This window comes from Alosa sapidissima, chromosome 4, assembly GCF_018492685.1.
Source record: "Alosa sapidissima isolate fAloSap1 chromosome 4, fAloSap1.pri, whole genome shotgun sequence".
In the NCBI taxonomy this organism is placed as follows: Eukaryota; Metazoa; Chordata; class Actinopteri; order Clupeiformes; family Clupeidae; genus Alosa; species Alosa sapidissima.
Window position 1 is genome coordinate 15,268,361 of NC_055960.1, and position 16,491 is coordinate 15,284,851.

At 43.9% G+C, this 16,491-nt stretch overlaps 1 protein-coding gene across 1 annotated transcript; it reads right to left on the minus strand.

The window, feature by feature from the left end:
- Positions 1–7,287: 7,287 nt before the first annotated feature.
- Positions 7,288–11,736, minus strand: snai1a (snail family zinc finger 1a). The gene is made up of 3 exons (XM_042090367.1): positions 11,379–11,736; positions 10,375–10,920; positions 7,288–9,083 (listed from the first exon to the last, which is right to left on the minus strand). The coding sequence occupies exons 1-3, from the start codon at positions 11,452–11,454 to the stop codon at positions 8,899–8,901; spliced, it is 807 nt and encodes a 268-aa protein (XP_041946301.1). The 5' UTR covers positions 11,455–11,736; the 3' UTR covers positions 7,288–8,898.
- Positions 11,737–16,491: the final 4,755 nt, after the last annotated feature.

Sequence of the window (16,491 nt, forward strand, 5' to 3'; positions counted from 1 at the left end):
ATCGATCTATCAGTGACGGAACACTGGAGAGAGAACAGAGAGATCTGAAGGAACAAGCGAGATCTAAAGGGGAGGATGTATACAGAACCTTTCGAGAGACACAAGCTCACAACGAGGTGAAATGTACGAAAGTGAGTTGAGTTGAGAGCGTCAGCAGGAAATGACAGCAAGAAATACAACACTCAGCTTTTTGGAGGTAAAGCCAGGGAGATGGAGGGAGAGGGGCCAGAAAGAGAAACGGGTGACGTAAATATCTTAAGGTGAAGCCAGTGAGGAATAGGGCCAGCACACTGAGGCGCCATCCTTCCCTCTTCTCTCCTCCCCCTCTAAGTGCCTCCGCTCTCAGTTTCTCTCTCTCTCTCTCTCTCTCTCTCTCTCTCTTTCTCTCTCTTTGACTCTCCCTCCCTCCCGCAACTGGCAGCGAGTCCACAGCAACACATGTCTCTGATCAAGTGCATCCTGCGTCATCGCTCAGTAAACTCCGAGTCCAGGAAGCCCAACAGAGAGCACATTCATTCCCAGCGAGGCCGTGTGACTGAGTGTGTGCTTCATTATGCTTTAACAAGAGTGCCCCTCCACCACCCACCAAGACCCCCAGCCCCCGTCTCCTCATGGCGGCCCGCACCTCAACTCTCTCCATCGCCAGCCACTTATTGCCAGATCCTGTGCCATACAGCCATGAGGGGAGCTGTGTTTGGGTAGCATGTGTGTGAGTGTATGTGTGTGTGTGTGTGTGTGTGTGTGTGTGTGTGTGTGTGTGTGTGTGTGTGTGTGTGTGTGTGTGTGTGTGTGTGAGAGAGAGAGTGTGTGTGTGTGTGTGTGTTGGGTGTATTTACTAGCCTCTTATGTTTGTGGAGGAAGTTCATGAGAGGGAAAAAAGCGCATTCAGGGCAGTGCTTGGATTGGAGGCGCAGTTTGAAAAATGAGGACATTTTTATGTATTCACTTCATGCAGCTATTCTAAACACACCGACATCTTGGCTCCAGCACTCTACCAACTTTATCACATCACAGGGTCACCATCACAAAACAGGAAACCTTTAAGAGGCTATGTGTTGGGCTAAGAATATCCCAGTCTGTGCAGCGAAAGCAGAGGAATGCTGCGGTCAGTCCGAAGCCCAGGATGTAGAAATTCCCCTGAAATGTATGACCTCACTGTCCCATATGTTACTTAGTTAGTTCATACAGAAACATCTGCTGAGCATATATGGCTTAATGTCAGCATAAAAGAGCAAGACAGGTTTTTAGTCTAGCCAGTCTAATCTGTTTGAGGATTAATATGGTTTAAGATGTGCATTCCAATGAAATGGTAGGGAAAAAATCCATTTATTTTGGCCTTTATGGAGTGGATGAGAAAAATTTAATTTAATTGCAGAATAGTCTGGGGTGAAACTATCTGCGTAGTTGTCAATGTTGTCGCAGATCCTTGCCTCAACACCCACACCTGACTCGACTTGACTGATCACAGTTCTGATGCAGATGATTACAGACGCCCCTGCATTGCTGGAGTGAACCTTTTAGACATGAAGTCAGAAGTGCATTTTTGTAGACATCGACTGTGCTGATAAGTGTTGTCTTGATTTGGGACGACGTTCAAATAAATAAATAAATGACTTCAGTGATTGCGGAATAAGTCTTTTATTTTAATATCATGTGTTTTTGTTTTCTCTCTCTCTCTCTTTCTCTCTCTCTCTCTCTCTCTCTCTCTCTCTCTCTCTCTCTCTCTTTCTTCCGCTCTCCTTGGACCAATGCATTCGTCCTGTGACATGCTAGTTTAGAAATTAAATTTCACAGTGAATATTGCCGCTTTTGACCATTAAGACTTTCTCAAGCCTAGTTAGAGCATCTCAGAGGAGCGTAAGCTCTCCCTACACGCCTGTATTGCCTTAGTGTGGGTAAAAAACAGTGCTCCTCTTGAAACACTCAGACCCACCACGTGGCCGCCCTGCTGGGCAGAATACAGAGGATCAGTTATGCCTTGTAAGGGCCCGTCCACACGACAACAGTGAAAAACTGACTTTTGTTGTGTTGTTTGCATGTTGTCCACATGGTTGGTGGAGAAAAAGTTTCTGTGGAGAACAAAGAGTTCTGACAATGCACATTTTTGAAAACAGTTTCCAATGTAGATAGATAGATAGATAGAGATAGATAGATACTTTATTGATCCCCAATGGGAAATTTAAGGTCCCAGTAGCTTATGACACCACACACAACAACATAAACAGGATGATAAAAATGTTTACTTCACTGGGGAAATTCTGTTTTCCGTAAACATATTTAGCTGATGTTGATACATTACTGTTCTGTTTGTATTATTTTTTTTGTATTATTTTTGTGTATTATACTGTTCTGTTTGTATTATTTTTAGTATTTTTTTTTTATTCTTATATGTTAAGTGAGTGTTGTACTTTGAGAGTCAAATTCTTTGTTTGTTTACGCAAACCTGGCCAATAAAGCTGATTCTGATTCTGATTCTGATTATCTAATCTCAAAGTGCCATTGTTTTGATACATTTTTGATAAAATGTTAAATTGTAGGCTATAATTTGCCGCATAAAATGTTTTCAAAAAACACAATGCAAAACACTATTGCCATTGTCATGTAAACAATCCTTAACTTGGGCCCCTACTGTGAATCCCAATGTTGGGGCCCTGGTTCGACTGCTCATACTGAACTCCACATAGTTTGAATGTGGGAATGTAGCTATTATTCTTTTTGTCAGTATCATAGGTTTATATATGTTTTGGTTCATCTTGGATATGGTTCAAGTATACATACCATGGGTATAAATACAGGAATTTCTCTCGACTCAGGAGTGATAACAACAATAAATATAGGGAGCCCTCCCAATCCTATGAGGGATATATCAGGGCATATTATTTATTAGGATATCCCAATTCAATGAGGGACATATAAGGGGCTATTTAACAAACAGATATGTGGAAGTGTGACAAATGTTTGGTCATGGAAATTTGTAGATATGCGTTTGATATCTATTCAAAAGAGCAGCAGCTTAGTAAGCAAAGTAAAGTCAACAGCAACCCCCCCCCCCCCCCCAAAAAAAAAATCCCTGATGATACATAGCTTCTGCTTAAAAGGAAATTTTCAGTCTTCATTACAAAGTCATCCCAGGGACTGACTACAGTAGAAATGCTTAGAATCATTTGCAACCTCAAACCAGCTTTACATAAAGTATGAAGTCAAGTGTGAGTGTGAGTGTGTGTGTGTGTGTGTGTGTGTGTGTGTGTGTGTGTGTGTGTGTGTGTGTGTGTGTGTGTGTGTGTATGTGTGTGTGCTTTTAAAACCCCCAAAGGAATGCCTCCAACAGCTGCAACACACTGTACAGTTCAAGGATGCAGTGTCCTCATTTAATTAATTCAGGCTTTCTGATCTCACAACACACACAGAATGCCTCCAATTTCTAACATAGGAGCAAATGCATCATATGGGAAAGTGAAGCAAGTTTTGATCTGCATCACTGTCATCATTTATTCTGAACTGAACTGCAGAAATGTGGTTTAATCTCCAGTGAGCAAATGCATCATATGGGAAAGTGAAGCAAGTTTTGATCTGCGTCACTGTCATCATTTATTCTGAACTGAACTGCAGAAATGTGGTTTAATCTCCAGTGGTGGTCCACCACGTTAAGCAAGACTCTGCCACTGCCAAGGACATGCACTTCTCAGGGAGCTCAAGTGTTGACCACACATCCATCAAGTCCATGTTGTATGTTTGGATGGAAGGATCATCTGAATGATTAAACATGCCGGAATATTGCCGCTCGCGCCAGCCTGTGCAACAGCGTGGGCATTCCCACTCGAGCGTTGTTTCCTGGTATTCAGTGGCTTTGACTCAGTAAAGTGGGCTCTCATGATCTGCCTGTGGGAGGGAGTGAGTGAGACCCTCCACTAACCCCCCGCCCCCTTTCCCCCATCTCCCACCCCCCCTGGGCCCTCTGTGTCATCGGTGCAGGATGGGTCATGTTTATGGGAGTCTGACAGCTTCTTCCTGTATCCCAGGCCCCCAGGCTTGTCTCAGGCTCCTCATTGGGCTGGGACAGAGAACGTGTGGGAGGGAGCAAGAGAGAGAGAGAGAGGGAGAGAGGGAGAAAAAAAACGAAGGTAGTGGGGGGAGGGGTGCTCAATTGAATGTACTTCAGCCTAGATTATTTTTTTCCTCTCATTTCTTCCTCCACTCTTTATTTCTCTTTCCCACTTTATCTCCATCGCTCTCTCTATATCTCTCTCTCTCTCTCTCTTCTTCTTCTTCTTCAGCGCCGTCTTATTTTGCTGAGCAGGCCAATGTAAACTCTTGCTTCCTGCCCAGAGCGCAGACAGGCGCTTGGGGAGGAGAGATGATCCCCTTGTGAAGCGAGTGGGAAAGGCTTCTTTTTCTCAACACACAAATACATAAATAGATATGCAGAGAGTGAAAGTGAGAGAGAGAGGGAGAGACAGAGAGAGAGAGAGAGAGGCTGTGTGAGTACAGATATATACAGTCAAGCAAGTGAGAGAAAGAGAGAGAAAGAGAGAGAGAGAGGGAGAGAGAGAAGTTAGGAATGTTAAACACTCTCTTTATGGCATGGGCTGTAGCCACTTTTGGTAAATTACAGAGAATGTTCCGCCACTTGGAAACACGCAGCACACAGTTCAGAAAAAGGTATCAGGTTTCATAGCCAAACATCTTATTATCCCAGTGGAATGAGCGTAGGGGAACACAGTCGCTGTTTCCATTTTTCAACACAGAGAGAGAGAAAGAAGGACAAAAATACACAGCCTGATAATTCTGTATTGGTTTGCATTAAAGTGAATCCTCTTTGACACAGTGGCTCGCTGACATGTTGCCCCAACACTTCCATTGGATTCCTGACAGCAAACCCTGAAACAGACTGTGACTTATCCTTTGGCAGGCTGTGTGTGTGTGTGTGTGTGTGTGTGTGTGTCGGTGTGTGTGTGTGTGTGTGTGCCTGTGTGTGTGTGTGGGTGTGTGTGTGCGCCTGTGCGTGTGTGTGTGCATGGATGTGTGTCTGTCTGTTTATGACACATACACATGGCACAAAGATAAGCCCTCTCTGCTACGTCTGAGCGGACGGCGTAATCAGATTTTCTGAGAGTTGCTCACGGCTGCCAAGCCAGTGGTGTCATTTCATAAAAGCCCCAGCGACACCCATGCCTCTGGGTATTACAGGTCTGTTCCCTGCCTGTGCTCTGTCCCATACTCAACACACACACACACACACACACACACACATATAAACACACACTCATACACACACAGTCATACACACACACACACACACAGACACACATACATACATACACACACTCGCACACACAGTCATACACACACACACACACACACACACACACTCACACACACACACACACACAGTCATACACATACAGCTGGTTTGTTTTATTGAGCTCTCCAGGAGACATGTCCCCCACACACACCCCCACACCCCTTTTCAGTATTCCCCGCAGGAGTGTTAAACAGCCAATCACAGTCCTCAGACGCTCTCTACAAAGTGCAGGGCCCACTCCTCCACTGCGTCCTGTTCTCCCAGATGATGTGAGTCAAGCATCCTTCCTTTGCCTCTCTTCCCTCACTGTTACCTTCTGCCCTGGACACGTACCACCATTCTCAGTGTTGTATATCTGTCAGCTCTTTAACTATCTTGATGACTAGGAAGGGAAATTACAAGTTTACATGAGTGTTTAGCAAAACACACACACACACACACGCACACACACACACACACACACACACACACACACACACACACACACATACACACATACACACACACACTCATACACGCACATACACACACTGTTCCAATAAAAGGAACAGCTAGTGGAAGAGTTTACCTCACCCTCTGCCTACGCACCTAGCACCGTGTCTGCCTGCCTGCTTGCCTGCTGGCCTCAAGCACCCAGAGCACCATGGGAAAGTCAACCGTGCGTTCTCTGAGTCACCGTCTGGCACTCGGAGATGTTCACACAAGTCCTCCCGTCGCCCAAGGGGAGAGCGAGAGAGAAAGAAAGATAGAGAGAGAGGTTTGTTCTTATTGATGATGCATCAGCACTTACTGCTGCTGGCCGGTGAAGCAGCGGAGGCTCTTGGAATGGGAGTTCAACAGATGCTCAGGAGGTGACGTAGAGCAGCGCTAGGGGCTGTTTCTGAGGATCTGCTCACTGAACGAGCCACCAGCCCTTCCTCAGCAGCATATGGTTAAAAAAAGCACACACACACACACACACACACACACACAGGGTCTTTAGACTGTATTTGAATTGCGGAAATGGCTGTACACACACAAGTGACCAAGCATACGTACACACAGTAACTTCAAGTAATGAGTCAGCTGGTTTATTTACATAGACTGTGTGTATGCCTCTGTGTGTGTGTGCATGTGTGTGTGTGGGTGTGTGCGCGTGTGTGTGTGGGAGGGTATTGAGTGACAGGCTCTGTAGCTGAGCAGGTGCACACAGTTGTCTCCGTTTGTCACACCCTGTGTTCACCTGTCCACCTGCCACTTGACAAACATTGGTGACAAATGCAAACATACACACACACACACATACACACACACTTATTCAGTTTCACTCACTGCTGGACACACACAATAACTACAGTTACCCTGTTCACTGGCAGGTGTGTGTCCACTTTCCATTGTGCTTTCGCAACTTCATAACTTGGACAAAAAAAAGCCCCTCAAATGAAAAGTACCGGCTCTACTTAAGCTTCCGATAGAGATCGAGGATTTATCCCCGCTAACTCACCACTCCACCCTCCCTAATTACCTCCAGACTTCCTTCATGTGGTTTGTGCAGTTAAAGATAGACAGAGATAAACTGTCTTTGAGCATTGATATGCAGGGTGCTGACAGAATTACTGCTCTATGGGTAACATTTACATTGAGTCCCTCAGCAGATATATTTATCCAGAGCCTTCACTGAAAATAGCATCTCATGGTTTTGGCTCAGCTAGTGTGTTAGCTGTGCTGCTGGACTGCCTGCAGTGGTGATCTCGTTCCTGTGCTGTCTTTGAGGTGGAGCCGGCTGAAGTGGTTCCCCTCTGAATCAATTCAGCCGTTACGAGTCCGTTTTTAGACTAAAACTGTACAGACCGTCCTGGGATAAACAGAACTGATTCTTGTACTTTGCATAAGCAACTACCTGACCATCAGAATGAGGAATTGGTCTGTGATTTTCACCATGTTTGGTAGGTGTTATCAGTTAGTCTTTGGAATAGGAAGATGAGAGGAACATTTCTTTTTTTTTACAAACATAAATAATTTTATTGAAATGTGAATTTAGGGGCAAGGGCAAAGGGGAGAGAAAATCACATATTTTATAAATTGACATTTAACATGATTACAAAAAACACTTTAGAGATTGCACTGTACTTTTTGGTTTACAGAATACTTCAGAAATGTATAAAACCATTAATAATCAGGTTTTTAAGACACACAAAAGCTGTGAACCTGCAAGCCAACATGACCCGATCATTACAAGGAACAGTCAGGAATGCTCTACAATCAGGTCCAAGAAAGAGTTTTCATTACGAATCCATCTGAATGGTCCCAATTATGAAGGTAAATTACTTCAAAATTCATTTTACACCAAATACTAATACTGCAGCCAACATGTGACAACCTACTGAGGTATTAAATCAATTCTTTGGTTAAGAAATAACATCTTATCATAGAAATACAAATCAAAGTATAAAATATGGCTTGGTGATTTCCTCTCAGTTGTCCTGCTTTTAAACTCTTATCAGGATTCTGGAGGGAACCATTAACACTTTGTGGTAGATCTGAGTGCATTACTTGAAAAACAGAGTCAATCAGACAAAGCATTGGCAGATGCACATCTTTAAATAACCAATGAGGTTTTTCTTTCTTTTTTTAAAAAAAAAAAAAGGACCTCAAGGAGGTCTGTTCATATCTTTGGTCTCACAAGAACTATGTGATAATCCTTCCTACTAAGTTTACACCAAACAGCAACAACATCCCATCTGCATCATTCTATCTCCCTCTGCTCTGCTTTTGCAAAACAACAAGTGGAACTCACCTGTTATCAGCCCTGTGAAGGCCAGTACCACTACACCTGTTAGCACCCTGTCTTTATGCTACACCACAGGGAACAGCTGTGCGTGTGTGTGCGTGTGTGTGTGTGTGTGTGTGGTGCGTGTGTGTGAGAAAGAGAGAGAATTAGTGAGTAGCCTAAATGTGTGTGCATGGATGTGTCTGAGAGAGAAGAGGAGAGGAGACAGAAAAACACAGACCTTCCCCCCAGCCTTGCCCCCACCCCAAACCCACCCCCCACCTGACGGCAGCTGTCCCTGGTCGGTGGTTGTCTCCGTCAGCCGGCACCGAAGGCCGCTCTGGAATAACAATTAGTCAGAGAAGCACCATTTCTCCACCAGGGCACCGCTCCCTAGTCTGCCGCTCCAGGGAGCCTTTTGATGGACGGGACAGAGAGCGAGACGGTGGGAGGGAGGGAAGGAGAGAGCGAACGAGCGAGGGAGGGAGGGAGTCACAGCCGAATGGTGAACAGCTGCTGGTCAGTCGCGCTCTCGAAGGCACACATTTCTTGGCTTTGCATTTTCAGCAACAGAGAAACCCACTGTCCAAAAAAACCCAGTCTCTCCAGTACCGAGAGAGAAATGTTCCACTGTGGGTAAAATTACTGCACTTAAAGGTGCAGACCGGCGCTTTCGTTCCGCTGTGGGTAAAATGCCTGCACTAAAGGTGCAGACCGGCGCTTTCGTTTTTCTTTGGTAATGTGTTTGTGGGGGAGTTAAGTGGGTGGGGGAGGGGGCAAAGGTGACCACCTTCCCCTCCCCGACCCAACCCCCTTTTCTCCTGTGTTCTTCCAGAATGCATTGCGGTCAGATCGTAGGCACGCTGCAGCCAGCGGAGCTGTGCTTCTGCAGCAGGGACATGCGGCTGAAGGTGCGCGAACAGGTGCTGCACTGGTACTTCTTCACGTCAGCGTGTGTCTGCAGGTGGGCCCGCAGGTTGGAGCGGTCAGCAAACGCACGGTTACAGTGCGGGCAGGAGAAGGGGCGCTCGCCTTTGTGGAAAAATAGAGAGAGAGAAAAAGAGAGATTATAAACTAGCCTACAATGACCAACTATCAACACATACCACAAACAAATCAATCAATAAATGCCCTACATTTTCACCCCACGTGGCATTATCTGGACTTATAAGATTCCTTTGGCTAGATCGATGATACATTTAGATGTAAATGTGTTGGATTATTTATCTAAGAAACCATGAGACAAACAAACAGACTTCCTATGAGGTTAACAATGTCTCTGAAATATCTTAACTCTTTGATGCAAATACTGTGCAACAGGGCTGTGCCTTCCCAACCGTCCCAACATCTGTATGCAAACACGTCAAGCAGAGTGCAGATCAGGGGGTTAGGGCTGCTGCAATCGCAAACAGCTTTGCAATCAATGTGGGGCTGTCAATGAAGTGCATACACAGTACAAAGTACCAGCATCCACCACTTCCATCCAGCAAGCACACAGTTCTCTATTTACAGGGCAGCTGATAACTAACCTTGACTCAATCAGGCCACTAATTTAATTAAAATGCAGGGAAAACAAGTGACTTGTGAGTGTAAACGATAAGACGTGGGAGTCCCCTTGATCTCCTTGTTCTCATGAAGTTGCACCATTCTCCTTGAGGGTTGCCGATTGGATTAGCCCCATAGATGCATTGTTCCAGAGTGCTACTGACACAATGCTAGATCAATGAGCAATGGCCTAAAGACCCATTACATGTGATTGCTGTCTGCCTAACCACAGTGGGGGTGAAGCTAATCAACTAGCAGAGCTTCCCAGACTTCAATTCACTCCACACTGCTAATACTGGGAACAAGGCCTATGAATGGGTTCAGCACTTTATCATGGGAAAGAGAATGATCTGAAGGAGAGGTACTAGCACTAAAAGCTATTACATAAAAGTACTAGCTGGGTTTTAAACTATAACGCTAGCATTCGGTTCAGGATAAGAAACGGATCAGTTCTGGAGACTTTGAATGTCTTCACAACTTTCAAAACAACAATCCAAGTTAAGCTGTCAAGATCATCTCTGTTATGCTATATCTCCACTCATCTGCTGTGTCACCAAACCTGCTTTCTGTTTCAACATTGTGTGGGAATGGTCTGTCTTTATCACACATAACCTGCCGAACTAAAACACCAGCATTTGGCAGTGATTCAGTGCATGTCAGACAAGTCTGGAGACGTTTGTTACTCTGTGAAGAGCTGACAGCAGATCCCATGAGCGGAGCTGTGTCCCTGTATGTATGTGTGTGTGTCTCTGTGTGTGTGTATGTGTGTTTTCCTCACCTGTGTGAGTGCGGATGTGGCCCCTCAGCAGCCACGGTCGGGAGAAGGCCTTGCCGCAGGTGGGGCACACGCAGGGCAGCGTGTGTGAGCGGATGTGCATCTTCAGGGCGCCTAGACTTGTGTACTCTTTGGGACAGTGCTTGCAGAAGAAGGCCGGCCTGGCAGCAGCGGTCACCACCGTGGCCTCCCGCTGCTCATCCCTAGCACCTGCCCGGCTCTTGCTGCTGGTGGCCCGGCGCTGGCGCTGGGGGGGCCTGTAGTTCTCTGTGGACTCAGGGCTGGGGGGGTCAGAGGTACGACCCCCCTCATCTTCCTCCCCACTACTACTGCTGGCGCTGCTGCTGCTGCTGTTGGTGCCGCTGAAGCTGGAAGGAGAGCTGAGGTCCAGGGGAGCCGTGGCAGAGGACAGGCTAGCCGGAGACATGGGGAGTTGCAGGGCTGGGAGGAGACTCACGTCCCATAGTAGACCAGCGGTAATGCAGGTCACGGGCAGGCTGCTGTCGCCTGGAGCTAGCTCAGCCAGCGGGTACCTCTCCATAGGGGCGTCTAGGATGGGTAGAGGGAGACGGTTTGCATTCGAGATATTTGTTTAGTCAAACAATCAACTGAACAGAATTTTATATACTCCCTCCTAAATATTTAATCAGCGCATGCTCTTCATGTGCATCGAGTCGTTTTTCGTGCAGAGAGACGTTAAATAATAGGTGGTCTGTCTGGTTTGAAAATTCCTTACATGGAATGATGAACTAGTGCTAGTCGAACAGGCGCCCTTTCCTAAACACTCAACAAGTAGGATATAACCAAATTTGAAGACCGTTATACACGACATGTTTTCCAGTTCTCATTTTCCAATGTTATGTTTTTATTTCTGTAATGAATATTAATGTTGGAAAATAATTACGAAACGACACATTAACCAAAGGAGTGGTCTACATGACCTACATACTAAAATTATCATTGAGAATAAAAAATATATATTAGTAGTCTGTGTTTTTAAAACTTACCATTTTGATCTTCAAGTTCGCTGTAATTAGGTCTCTTGTTGGTAAAATACTTTTTCACGAGAAAAGACCGAGGCATGATGATCTTTCAAAGTTATGTCCCTTCAGTGCACGATAGTCGACGCCTCAGAGTAACTTTGGCAGTAGAGGAATTGAAAACTGAGTCCAAACTCTCCGACTCTGGCTGAAATATTAGATTTCTAAGTGCAAAGTCCTCATGGAATGTGATGCGTATTTACTGATGTCTTCGAACTCTAATTAGTCAGAGCGGCCGCTAGTTCCCAGTCAACATGTTCACAATTAGTCAGTCTACAGGCTACTCATCTAAAACTGTCTGTCAGGAGAGTGGGTGTATGGTGGTTGAGTCCCGCCCTGAGGCACAGCCCTCCACCGCAGCCCAGCAGCGTCATTGGTGGCACATTTCTCAGTGCGCTCAGCGAAAGGTGTAAACTGCAGCAAGAAGGGCGATTAGCGTATTTGACTGATGACTATGCAAATCATTTGCCCGAGCATTATAGCGAATTTCCCATGGACAAGTTAGCTGATCTAAGTTGGTGATGCTAAACACATACTTGGAGGTGCTTTGTCCACCTGCTCACATAATCAAAGTGGAGACCATTCAAATGCAACAGGGCTCATCGACGCACTATTGCAAAATGTAGGCCTACAGATATGTTAATAGATATACTCAGACACCAGAGCACCTTTGCCACATACTGCATCCTATTCCTACAGATAAAAACAGAAAATTTTCACCAGCTGACAAAAGCAGTTTCCTGACGCCAGTTCGTGAATAGGCTGCTTAATAGGTTAGTCAAGTTACAGTCTGATCACTTAAATACAAAATATGGGAATGGTAGACTGGCAAAAATGTTCCAGCTGGTTCACGCACTAGGCTACATAAAAGAAGACTTTAGTAGGCTAACAATAGTCCCTTCCAGAAACGAACCCCGTATCAATGTCAGATTAAAATATTCCAACTGGATAAATGGCTGACAGGCGACAATGTATCACGGAGGCACAGGGGCAGAGGCAAAGGAAATCTCACATGCATATCTGTCAACAAACCAGCGCACCCTGCAACTCTTTGGCAAATGAAATCACGGTGCGCATTCAGAGTGTTATTATTTGGGAAGAGATAGTGCACCCCCTTCTGTCAAAAGATGGTTAATGCAGCTCGACAGGGAATGGCCACACCCTCACGACATAACACAAGGTGGCAGCAAAACAGAGGAGGTCTCCAGATGGTTCAATTACAGTAGAGTGTTACAATAACAAATATAACAGATAGAATAAAAGCATTTAGGTTTCTAGGTTAAAATAAGTAGATCATGAATGTACAGAATGCCCCCAAAAAGCACGAAATGAGACATCCACAAGCTGTTCCTATATCAAGCTTGATGTTGAATGCAGTACTGTGCTTTCCTTTATCTCCTCCACTTTACCAATGTCACACATCTGATTGAAATCCCAGTGGCTCTCTAGGTCCTAACACAATGTAACACACAACCAGTGGGATTTATTATTTGTTAATGTTCTCAGTAGAAAAAAAAACATCAGTTAAAGGAACCGTATGTAAGAATGCACTTCAATTAATCATAAAATGGCCCTGATATGTCACTAGACATTAAGAAATCATGTTCATTTAAAATACTTATATCACTGACAACAGTAGTCCGGCCAGGATATTGTCATTTAAAAAGTGAAGTTGCAGCCCTCAACTGATGTTGATGTTGTCATGTTGTGTTTTGGCCTGATGCACCACCCTCCACCTATCTACTAATCACGAAGTCATTAGTGTTTCGGCATCCGGGTTGCCAGCTCTGCCAGTCAGAGTGGATACACCGCTCTACAGTAATTTGAAAGTGATTGTAGTACCAGTTTTGACCACAATCTTACATATGGTTCCTTTTAGTTTCTCAATTTTGCCAGTGTTTGTGTTTGTAGTGTGTGTGTGTGTGTGTGTGTGTGTGTGTGTGTGTGTGTTTTTGTGTGTGTGTGTGTGTGTGTGTGTGTGTGTGTGTGTGTGTGTGTGTGTGTGCGTGCGTGTGCATGCGTGCATGTATGTGTGCATGGGTGTGTGTGTGTGTGTGTGTGTGTGTGTGCGTGCGTGTGCATGCGTGCATGTATGTGTGCATGGGTGTGTGTGTGTGTGTGTGTGTGTGTGTGTGTGTGGGCTTTCCTGGCACCTGCTCTCCACACTGCCAAGGACAGAAGTGGTCCATCTCTCTATGCCCTTGTAAGGGATCTGTTATGGAGAGACTAAATGTTTTGGTATGCAGGATAGTGTGTATGAATTGTACCTGTTTTCGGAACTGCAGTTGCCACTGCTGATCATGTAGCACTTCTTGTAGTGCCAAAAGGATGATTAACCAGCCAGTCTCTTTTATTAGCAAGCGAGTGTGAAGGAATTTTACATGGTGAATTATCAAGAGAGAAGAAATCAATGAATCTGACTGAAAAAAACAGTGATTTAATTTTTGATTTAGAAAATATGAATTTGCATAGCATTAAATATGTGTATGAGTTATTGTCCCTTTCGGGAAGTGAAACACCACCCCCATGTTGAATGCATTTCTGGTATTTAATCAGTCAAAGAGGGCACATGTAATTCCTCTGAGGTGAAATATTTTGGCCTTGTAAAAGCAGGTGTGAATCCAAATTTGCGGTTAAATGCGTCTATAGGAGAAACTTTCAGACAACAGAATTGCTATTCAGAGCACCAGTTTTACTTCTTTGTACTATATCAAAACCAACCTTAACTTTCGCAGGTCTTTCTAATGTCTTACTTTCACTCGCACATCATCCACTTAAACTTTCCCATTTGCTAGATTTGACCAATCTTCCATAGCGCAAGTAGTTTGAGTAGAACTACTGCCCTCCATTATCTCCCTGCCAGTGTTGTAGTACTCGAGTCCAGGACTCGGACTCATGTCCAAGTCATGAGCTAAATGACTCGGACATGAGTCCGAGTTATGAGCTAAAATTTGTCATGTCATTAGGCTATAATTGTAATATGTCATTAGAATATTATTTGGTATAGGATTTTAATATCTACATTACTAAATTAATATCTAAAAACTGCTTCATGTCTTACATCACACATCATGCCATGTTCCTACAATAACGGACGTTAACTTTAATGGTGCCAAATGCCTGGAGACATGAATGCCCCGAAGGTTGTCAGTTTTTCATTTAATAGTGACTCGACTCGGACTTGACTCAGATGAGTACTGGACTCGACTCGGACTTGACTTGGAATTTTTTTTAATGACTTGGACTTGACTCGGACTTGAACACTGGAGACTCGAACCTGGACTCAGACTCGAAGCATAGTGACTTGACTACAACACTGCTCCCTGCTTGTTGAGATTGTATCATGTATTCTATAATTTCATGATCGCTACACGTTTGATTCCTTTTAATGTTGTCATCAATTACAGTTTTTTACAACTGTTTACACACATTTTAAAAACTCTGTGTCTATTTTTCAAAACTATACACACAAAACCCACAATTGCTCACACAAAATGATAAAATGCCTCAAATCTCCAGCAAAATGATACACAACATTCAAAATGTCATAAACACATCTCTAAACATTCACCTCACATTATAAACACTTTTGTCATAATATGACATTTTGGATTCATCATGTACACACTGTTGCTCAAAACCTAAAGCTCTTCTGTCTTTCATGGGCTTCTACAGTATATTTCCATACAAGAGTGAAAGTCATCTCAGAGATGTCCCAAATATTTGCTGTTGTGAATATGGTATTTCCCAGCCAACAAGAAAAATGAAGCAAAATACAATGACCAGATGTACATGGAGTTGTGTGTGTGTGTGTGTGTGTTGGGGGGTGGGGGGAGGGGGCAGTTGGACAAGTATATTCATAGGCCTATATTCATAGTTTTACGTAAAGTCGACTTTTTGTAGAACATTACGCAAAAGTCCAATAATTTTCATTTCAAATGTCAAGGTATCTGCATTGGTTCTGAACATTTGAACCATAAATCCTCCAGGAACAGATTGAAAGGGTCTGTACCATATATACAGTCTATGGTCTATACAGAGAATAGAAAGTAGAATTTTTGCCGAAGGTAGAAAAGTGTGTGTGGTGTTTTGAAAAATGTGTTTTATGAATTTTTAGTTTTGAGAAAAGGGTGGAAGGTTTGAAAATATGGGTTTTAGAAATTATGAAAAACTTAAAGTAGGATGACTTTACTTCAAACTGCTTATTATATGTTAATGTAATATTTATTGATGTCATTATAGGTCACTATGAACATAAGTGTCTACTAAGAACTACAAACATAAACATATGTTTTTTTATTTACAAAAACGTGTCTACTACCTCTGTGAATCATTCTCAACATTCCAACCAACTGTCAAAGGCTGTTATGACAGAACTATGGAAGATTGTGATCACACAAGCCTTAACCCCTGTTGAAATATATGGCTAAGGTCGGGGATTAGTTGCCTCCACACCAGTGACCCTGTCTTTTAGAACTAGACTTCATGCTGAGCAGGTATGCGGCATATGTTTTATCTGAAGTCTTTCATATGGGACAAACTGCATGTTTATTACTTGTGCCAGTCTTCCATTGGCACTTGCCTTGAAGAGAAATAAAAAGGGACTAAACCACCACATAAAACCATCAAGATCACTGTCCTGTCTAAGGAAATTTGAGCTTTGAGAAGGGTAGGCTATTGTACACTGCAGAGTCATGCCAATTGAGCACAGTTGAAATTGAGAGAGAAAAGAGAGAGAGAGAGAGAGAGAGAGAGAGAGAGAGAGAGAGAGAGAGAGAGCAGGTTGGATGTTGGATAGTGTGATTTCCTGTTTGGTTTGACTGAAATAGGAGGGAGCAGCTTGCCTTGCCCTGAGAATGTGGCGACATTCAAACTGAACCCCGCCTCATATCCCATCATCCCATTAAGTCGACCACCCCTATTCTGAATTTTCATAACACTTTGCTTGGCCAGAAAATAGTTTGTGAAATAGTCTAGACATTCCTGCTCCTATTGAGCAATATCTATTAACTTCCTTTACAATATTTAAATAAATAACCAACTATACAAAAATGCATCATGTCTTAATGCAGATTTCACA